Here is an 8,783-nt window from a genome sequence, read left to right as displayed (position 1 = left end):
GTTCAAGGTCACAGTATGACCTATGCCGATCCTCAGGGGCCCTGGGCAAAGCGGAGTAAAAATTAAAAGGGGAAAGAAAGGAAGGGAACAATGGCAGAAAAGGCAGCGAAGGAGATCAGACCTTGGGACCTGTCCTTTCAAACTGTCAGACCCGAGACTGGAGCCCCGACCTGGGGCCTGTCCTTTCAAACTGTCAGACCCCAGAGACTGGAGCCCCGACCTGGGGCCTGTCCTTTCAAACTGTCAGACCCCAGAGACTGGAGCCCCGACCTGGGGCCTGTTACCCATTCAGCCCACCCACCGCTGGAGTTTCACCCGTGCCCAGGAAAGGGCGCGCGTGAGCACCGCGGTAGGCACCTGTAACTGAAGGGCTGGTGGCTGGCCCTCGCCTGCCCCTCCTCTGCCCTTCCAGCAGCACTGAGCTCAGGCACTAGTGGGTTGTTTTATAAGAGGAATCTAGACAGAGTGTGATGTGTTCAGCTTGAAAAGGGAAAAGTAAGGCCCTGGGGGCACCCTGGAGTCCACGCCCCCATCCCTCCCTCCCGGAATGGGAAGGCACTGTCCTTCCCCTGTCCGATGGCACTTCAGGTGGTCAGTGTGGAGCTGTGCAGCGCCGGGGCAGGTGGCGGCAGAGCACCTAGAGGTGCGTGTCTTCCTCCTCGTCCAGGTCGTCCTTGGTCAGGTTGTCTAGGGGGACGATCCAGCTGTCCCCCAGCTCCCCATTCAGACTGACCACCTTCTTCTGCACCTCGGCTGACGTCTCCATCACTTCCAGGGTTGGGTTGTCATGGTAACCATTCTCCACAGTCTGCAGCTCCTCTGTGAGTCGTTGCTGCAGTGGAGGTGATTATGGAGAAAGCGCTTAGCCTGGGAACACGGGTGTCCCTGCCACCCAGGAGCCCCCAAATGGCTGAGCTGGGCGCCTAGTGCCCACAGCTGGGGGCCACCTGCCTTCTGGGGCCCTACACTGTCCATCCCACACCCACGACGGACTTACCCACAAGTCCTCCAGCCTCCGTACCATTCCTCACCCCACCCTGGCCCACCACCAACCCCATCTTGCAGGCCCCCTCCCCGCCCCATCAGTACGAACAGGGCAGCGCTGTGCAGAGCAACCTCCCAGCTTGGGCAAGGAGGCTAGAGGGTGCCCACAGACACCCCTACTGCAGATGCAGCCACCCAGCTTGGGCAAGGAGGCTAGAGGGTGCCCAGACAGCCCTACTGCAGATGCAGCCACCCAGCTTGGGCAAGGAGGCTAGAGGGTACCCAGACAGCCCTACTGCAGACGCAGCCACCCAGCTTGGGCAAGGAGGCTAGAGGGTGCCCAGACAGCCCTACTGCAGACGCAGCCACCTGGCCACAGTACTTGTTCGCTGAGAACAGCCATGGCCTGCGGAATGCCGAGTAAACACGGCGACCTAGAGGCTGTACTGGATGACATGTAGGGGGACTGGGCGCAAGGAGCTGTCCACAGCCGCCACAGTGAGGACTGGGGCACGAAGGGGGCTCGGGGAGCCTCCGGGGGGACTCCGGGGGGCCTGAGGGTCTGGCTAGAATTCTAGCAGTGAAATTCCAGGAAAGTACACGAAAGGGTTTGGGGCAGACAGGTGCATCCACAGCTGGGAAAATGACCACCATGTGCCCCTGCACGTGGAGTGTGTGACGCCTCAAGGGCACACAGGTCACAGGGACAGGGCTTTAAGTCCTCCTCCCACACAGGCAGGCAGCTCCTGGAAGGGAGGGGGCGGCCGGGCTGTCAGGCAGGAGAAGGCAGCAGTGCGGAGGCCACGGGGAGGGGAGCACGCACCTGGTCCTTCCTGTGGGAGAGGCGCTGGTGGCAGCAGCCATAGAGGGCTGCGACGAGGAGCAGGAAGGACGCCATGCACACGATGGTGATGATGAGCGGCAGGCTGAAGCGGTCCTCGGCCTCCTCCGGTGGCCCCTGCTCCTCCAGCTGCATGTCCCTGACGCCCTCCTGGCCGGGAGGGTGAGAGCTCAGCTGCGGCGAGGAGGCCCGGGGCTGCCCCCGCCGGCCCAAGAGAGGGGCTGCGGTGCCCGGGACCGCCTGCTGCCGCCCACCACACTGACTCAGGAGGGCGTTCCTGAGGGCCCAGGAGGGCCCAGCCCGTTACCTCTTTCAGGTCCTCCCATCTGTCCTTGAGCAGCTCAAACACGGCGTGTGGGAGCAGATTCGCTGCGGGCGAGGTGGAGAGAGGCTACCTCAGTGCCCAGCCCAGAGCGATGCCCGGGAATAGTGCCCCCAGGACATTGCCCTGCACCACAGACTTGGGAGACCAAAAGGAGTGGTGATCCCTGGGAAACTGAGGGGCACCGCCCACCTGCCTTGCCCCCTCTCGCCACCCACCGGCCTTCCCCCCTCTCGCCGCGCGCCCTGTGGACACCTCAGAGCCCTCCGGCCCTCAACTCACTCTTGATAGTGATCTCTTTGACTGCCACCACTTGACTTCCCAGGATGGGTGCCAGCTTCACATGGCACTGGTCCCGAGTGGAGTTGAAGGTGGGCTTGGCTGCTTGGCACAGCAGGGTCACCAACGTGTCTTCTGGAAGGCTCTCTGTCTGTTGTGGGATATCACAGGTGAGGCACCTTGCCAGCAGCCCGGGCTCTTGGGGTTGCCCTGTGCCGAGGCCAAGAAAACACTGCCCTGCTTGGCCTTGAATGTGGTCCCTGCCCCTGGCCCCGTGGCGCCACTCCCCATCAACAGCTGTGCGCCGGGGCCAGCAGCAGGACCATCCTGTGGTGCCGTCACTGTGATCACGGGCTTGCTCCAAGCAGCTCCCTGACCGTGCACCTGGACAACAGCAGAAGATGGCTCGAGTGCTTGGCCCGCCTCCATGCGAGTCCCAGGTTCCCGCTTTACCTGCCTGGCCTCAACCTGCCGCAGCGTTTGTCACATGACCCAGCAGACAGGATCTCTCCCTAACTCTACTCATTAAAGAAAGAAATAGTTTTAAAAGATGTTTACTAGTTACAGAGCAAAGGAGAGACAACGAGAAAGACCCTCCCCAACTGGCCACACGGCTGGAGGGGAGTTAATTCAAAGCCAGGAACCTCCTCCAGGTCTCCCATGTGGGTGCAGGGTCCCAAGGCTTTGGGCCATCCTCGACTGCTTTCCCAGGCCACAAGCAGGGAGCTGGATGGGAAGTGGAGCAGCCGGGACATGAACCAGCGCCCACATGGGATTGCAGGTGCTTACTTACAGATAGAGGAGTAGCCTGTTGAGCCACCAGGCCTGCCCCAAATAAAGAAAGCTTTAGGGGAAAATTAAAAGAGTAATATACTACTCTGCCTCGTTCCGTCCGCCTCCCCGGCTGGGCAGTGGCTGCCCAGTGCCTTCCCCTCCCGCCCTTCATCCCAGCGGGCGGCTCCACCGCTGAGCCCACCTCGGCCAGCCCCTCTCACCACGGCACTTGTCTCCTTAAGCTGTCTGCTGAAGCCAGGAGCAGGCTGACGGGGGCCGGGGCACACGCGTCTCTGCCATGTGGGCAGGAGCAATGTGGCTGCTGCAGTTTTAGGGTTCAGGAGTGGAGTACAGCGCAGCCACTCCAGCTGGCTCTGCCGCTGCCCACTGCTTCTCCGACCCGGCCGTGGCTCACAGAACTCTAAGCACGGCTCTCCGAAGGAACCCCTTCCCAAACAGCCCCCGGAATCCCGGAGCCTTACTACCAGTCCTCTTGAGCTCAGGAAGGCAGGCGGAGGGAAAGGGTGCTGTCACGGCGCTCACACACAGTGCCTGGGTTTCCAGGGCCAGCCTCAGGGCAGGGCCTCTCTCCCCCCACCCGCACCCGGTGTAACAGCCCCGCCCGGCAGAATAGTATCAGATCGTAACTCTGCCCCAGACGCAGCCTTCCACATGGCCACTTGCAAGCTGCGTGTGTAGAAGCAAAAGATGTGCAAGAAACACGGGCAGCAATGGGATCCAACGGGCAGTGCCTGGGGTGGCTGCAGGAACAAACGCTGGCCAGGAGAGGGCGGCAGTGAGCCAGCAGCACCTGCACCCACAGCCCCACAGCCAGGCTGATGGGGGCCGGAGGTGCGCTCACCACCGCGGGAGGTGGCTCTTAGGGCGCTGGGGTCTCCTCCGGTGCAGGGAGGAGACCGAGGCGGTCAGCATGAACCCAGCCTCACACAGCTGCAGCTGGGCCGCCCGCAACTCTCACTTTTGGGTGGGACCTCCAAACAGCTTCCCCAGGTGACACTTCGAGAAGCAAGCCAAAGGGACCAGGACCCCAGCTGTACAACACTGCCAATGAGCAGGGCGGAAGGCCGACAGGACCCAACTCCTTCCTGGGACCTGGCCTAGTGTGGACTGGAGGGGGCGGGGGGCGGTGGTGCGGCATGCCAAGTTCAGCAGCAGCCTGAAAGGCTGGCAGCAGTTCAAGTCCCGGTTGCTCTGTTTTCAACTTAGCTCCCTGCGAATGCACTTGGGAAGGCGGCATGCCTTGGATCCCTGACACCATGTGGAGTCCCAGGGAGAGTTCTAGGCTCCGGGCCTGGCACAGACTTGGTCGTTGTAGCCACTGGGGAATGAACCATGGGTTCACAGAAGAGCTGCCTCCGTGTCCTCCTCGCCCCCAACTCTGCCACACATTAATCTAGGGGAAAGAGCCTAAAGGGAGGCGCGGCGAGTGCCCGTCCCTCGTGCCACCACCTTCCCTGCCGGGCTGGGGCAGCGAACCCGGCCGCCAGGTACTCACGCAGGGGCTGCTCCTGGTGAGGTTGAGGACAAGCAGGTGCTTGGTCAGTGCTTCAGGAGGCCCGCAGCTCACCTGGAGAAGCCAGCGAGGTTAGGGCGGAGGCCGGTAGCCACAGCGTCTCCAATTTGGCCCTCCCGTCAGTGGGGACCACAGGGCAGGCTGGGGGCCCCGCGGGAGCAGGCTCAGGGATGGCCCCTGCTTGCCCAACCATGTAGCCTGCTATGGACAGAGCCAGGGGGAGGGCGCACACAGCTCCCCACAGCGCAGCGGGGGCTCCGGGTTCGGGGGAGACCAGCCACATGTACCCGCCCGACCTGTGCCCAGGACTCACCCTGCTGTCTCGGACCACTGAGGTGGGAAGAGGCGTGCTGGGCCGGTGGTGGCTGGTTGAGGCCATTTTCGAGCTGGAGCTTGTGGGGCCGCTGGAGGTGGCTGCCTCGGTTCCCCACGAGGGGCTCGAGGGCTGCGGTGCTAGGGAGGAGTGGAAGGTCGAGGAGGGAGAGAGGAAGGAGGGGCTGGCAGGACTGGTTGGTCCCGAGCTGGGCGTCTGCTGAGTTTCTGCTGAGCTGGCCGGCGGATCTGCAATGGGGACACAGAGGCCTTAGGCTGGGGAGCAGTGCCCGGTAGACCCCCCTCTCCTCGGGGTCTCCAGTCTCCTCCTCGTCCCAAGTGGGAGCAAGCAGGCCGCGGGCTGATGTTCACCAGCTTAGCCCGAACAAGGCATTGCAAGAAGCCAGCCACGGAATCACCCAGGCGCAGACGGCGCAGTCCTCAGGGCAGCCAGCTGAGCCCCTGGCCAGCGCCAGGGCCAGCGCCAGGGCCAGGGCCAGGGCACAGGGCCCGTCTCTTCAGTCCTCATCACCTCCCTTGGAGGGTGCCATCACTCCACTCTATTTTATAAACGAGGCAGCTGGGACTCACGAGTTGTCCAAGCCCATGTGCCAGAAGCAGGTGGCAGAGATTGGAATCCAGTTTTCTCTGGCTCAGGACCCTTATCCACACTGCCACCTTCCCCAGGAGGCCCCTCGCTCCCACCACCAGGGCCGAGGGGCCTCTTAAAAGGCAGAATCCCGATTCACACCCAGGAGTCTGGATGTGTCACAGTCTACTTACAGGCTTATGGGCCATTCATAAGATTTTTTTAAAGGATTTATTTATTTTTACTGAAAAGGCAGATTTATAGAGAGGACAGAAAGATCTTCCATCCACTGAATCACTCCCCAAATGGCTGCAACGGTTGGAGCTGTGCCGATCCGAAGCCAGGAGCTTCTTCCAGGTCTCCCACGTGGGTACAGGGTCCCAAGGCTTTGGGCCGTCCTCCACTGCTTTCCCAGGCCACAAGCAGGGAGCTGGATGGGAAGTGGAGCAGCCGGGACACGAACCGGCAACCATGTGGGAACCCGGGCACACAGGGCAAGGATGCAGCCACTGAGTGTGTTGTGTGCACTGGGCCTGAGGTGGATCTGAATGTGAGAGTAAGAGCAGTCCAGCAGGAAACAGGACAGGCGAAGGTGAGGCCTGGAGCAGCCCCGGTGCCCCGTGCCCAGGCCAGGCCCCAGCTGGAGCCCCGGTGCCCCGTGCCCAGGCCAGGCTCCAGCTGGTGCGCTGGGGAAGCCACGGAGGCTGGCTTCTGCCCTGACTCCTGTGGCCATGCGGGGAGCGAACCAGGGATGGAAGGTCAAGATCTCGCTCTCCCCACCCTCTCTCCCTCACTTTGTCTTTCAAATAAATAAATAATTTTTAAAGAAAACTACATAAAATAACAGGAAATGAATACAATAGAAAACATCAGGCTGTATCACAGAAAAGCTAGCTCATAGTTAGTGAAACTTATTTCTGTTATATGTGAGCTGGGCGTATGCTTTCTGGATTGTTATGCAAAATTAAAATGTGTGGGATTTTTTTTATTTTTTAAGATTCAGTTTTTTATCTGAAAGGCAGATAAAACAGAGAGGAGAGACTAGCCGAGCGATATTCCATCCAGTGCTTCATTCAACGGCCACAGTAACGGGCTAGACCAAGGGCAGGAGTCTGGGGCGCCACCGGGTCCCCCACATAAGTGGCAGGGCCCGAGGACTTAGGCCATCCTCTGTTGCTTCCCCGCGTGCATTCGCGGGGAGGCGGACGGCAAGCGGAACAGCCGGCTTTCAAACTGGTGATCATATGCCGGTATTGCAGATGGCAACTTAACCGGCACCCCAACACAGCTCCAAAGCGTGTCTTAGGGCGAGTTGTCCTGGAGCAGTGCGACAGGTGCCGTTCTGTCTAGAGTGAGTGCAGCACGCCAGCTTCCCGGGGTCAGACCTGTGTGTGAGCGAGGCACCAAGCAGGGCAGCCCAGAGCGCTGAGCTCACACCTGCACACGCAGCTCTACAGGCCCCGGCTCACGGCTGCTGCGGGGAGCAGGTGCTCAAGGAAGGGCGAGGCCACAGCTGGGTTCAACTCTCGCATAAATGGACTCCAGCTGCTGGCTGGGGAACACCTGTGCAGGACGCCAAGACGGCTTCAGAATGTTCCCGAAAAACCTGCATTCAAACATGCCGAACGGAGTGGCTGCTGTGGTGCAGTCAGGCCCTGCCTCCTCGTGACCCAGCCTTGCTGATGTGGTCATGCTGCCCTGGGGCCAGCGGGGCCAGCGCGGCCCACACGGAGACCAAGGCGGAGTGTCCAGCTCCTGGAATCCGCCTGGCCCCATCCTCAGTCATGTCAGCACAGATAGAAGATTCTCACACAGACACACAGTCGTTCAAATAAAAAAATAAACTTAAAAGGAGACGTTAATTTTGGTAGAAACCCATGCATAATTCTCTCCAAATCTGCATTTTCCAGCAGATTTCGAAGCCCCTCTCATGGAAGCACTAAATGGTTGCCCTTGCCTGGGGAGTGAGAAAGGAAACAGTGTCACTCACTCAGTGTCGTCGGCATTCCTGGAGGTGTGGAGAGGCTGGAGCCAGACATGGTGACCGGGCTGCCCGTGGACATGCTGTGCTGCTGTCCCTCTGGGGACTTGGGCGACGTCTGGCTGGACAGCTGGAAGCTGGTGGAGACGACCAGAGAAACACTAGGCTTCGTGGTGCCGGGCAGCTCTGTGGTGTGCCCGGGGGCTTGGCTCCCAGCCTCTGGGCTCACAGGGCTCGTGGTGACGTTGTGGCTGCTTGGAGCTCCAGGTACAGACGGGTCCTGAGGTGCGAGCTGGCTGCCTGTGGTCCTCGGCTCAGCGGAGCCGCTGGTGGGGGACGTCCTGCTGCTGTGTGCACCCTCAGCTTTGACTGTAGTAACCATGATCGGGGCGTTCCTCGAGGTCGGCCCAGGGGACACTGTGGGCGAGCCCGTGGCTGAGGCCGGCACCCCCAGAGGCACGTTTATGGTGGTCGTCTTTGTGGTGGCTGTCGGCGCGCTCGTCGTGGGAGTGGTCTGTTCAGCCTGGGCCTTGGAGTTGATGGATGCTGTGGCTGACTCCTGACCGGTGGGGCTGGCTATTTCCTTAACCACACCAGAGCCGGGCTGCAGCGCTGAGGGTGACACAACACAATGAGGCCAGGCTGTGGGTCCTGCTCTTCCCTGACGACCCTGCCTGGCTCACAGCTAGGTCCTAGAAGCATCCCCACTCAGCGGGCTTTTAGGCAACCTCCAGGAGGGAGACTCAAGCCAGCAGGTCATGCTGCCCGGAGGCTACCCCCAGGCCAGCCCGTGCACACCCCCAGCCTTGGGACACCCCCCCAGGTCTGTGCGCACCCTCTGCTCTCAACCCCTCTCTAGCTGTTAGAAGTGGATACGGCCCTGTGCTGCAAGTGAAAGACCGCTGTGGGTTGCACCCAGCAAGAAGGGCCCGACGGGGCACTGCCACTCAGGAGTCCCTGGGACCACTGGATGACAGGGTGGGGCTCAGGTCTGGGGAGCCAGTGGCTCCATACGCAGGTGGCCAGGCAGGCAGGGCTGGGCAGCCTTGCCAGCCGCCAAATTCTGGGAGCGGCGGTGTGTAGACGGACAGGGCACCGGAAGGAGCCAGGAACAGAAAGGGCAGAGTGAGGCACCTCTGAGGTGACCATGCCCAGCACCGGGCAGCA

At 61.3% G+C, this 8,783-nt stretch overlaps 1 protein-coding gene across 1 annotated transcript; it reads right to left on the bottom strand.

Moving 5' to 3' along the window:
* Positions 1-379: 379 nt before the first annotated feature.
* Positions 380-7,998, bottom strand: PODXL (podocalyxin like). Its single transcript, XM_004598192.2, has 7 exons — positions 7,626-7,998; positions 5,048-5,295; positions 4,717-4,788; positions 2,430-2,577; positions 2,133-2,194; positions 1,808-1,975; positions 380-832 (listed from the first exon to the last, which is right to left on the bottom strand). Exons 1-7 carry the CDS (start codon positions 7,996-7,998, stop codon positions 638-640), a joined length of 1,266 nt encoding a protein of 421 aa, XP_004598249.2. The 3' UTR covers positions 380-637.
* Positions 7,999-8,783: the final 785 nt, after the last annotated feature.

Source organism: Ochotona princeps, chromosome 25 (assembly GCF_030435755.1).
Source record: "Ochotona princeps isolate mOchPri1 chromosome 25, mOchPri1.hap1, whole genome shotgun sequence".
Classification (NCBI taxonomy): Eukaryota; Metazoa; Chordata; class Mammalia; order Lagomorpha; family Ochotonidae; genus Ochotona; species Ochotona princeps.
The sequence above is the reverse complement of the archived record's forward strand: the minus strand, read 5'-3'. Positions and strand labels throughout refer to the sequence as shown.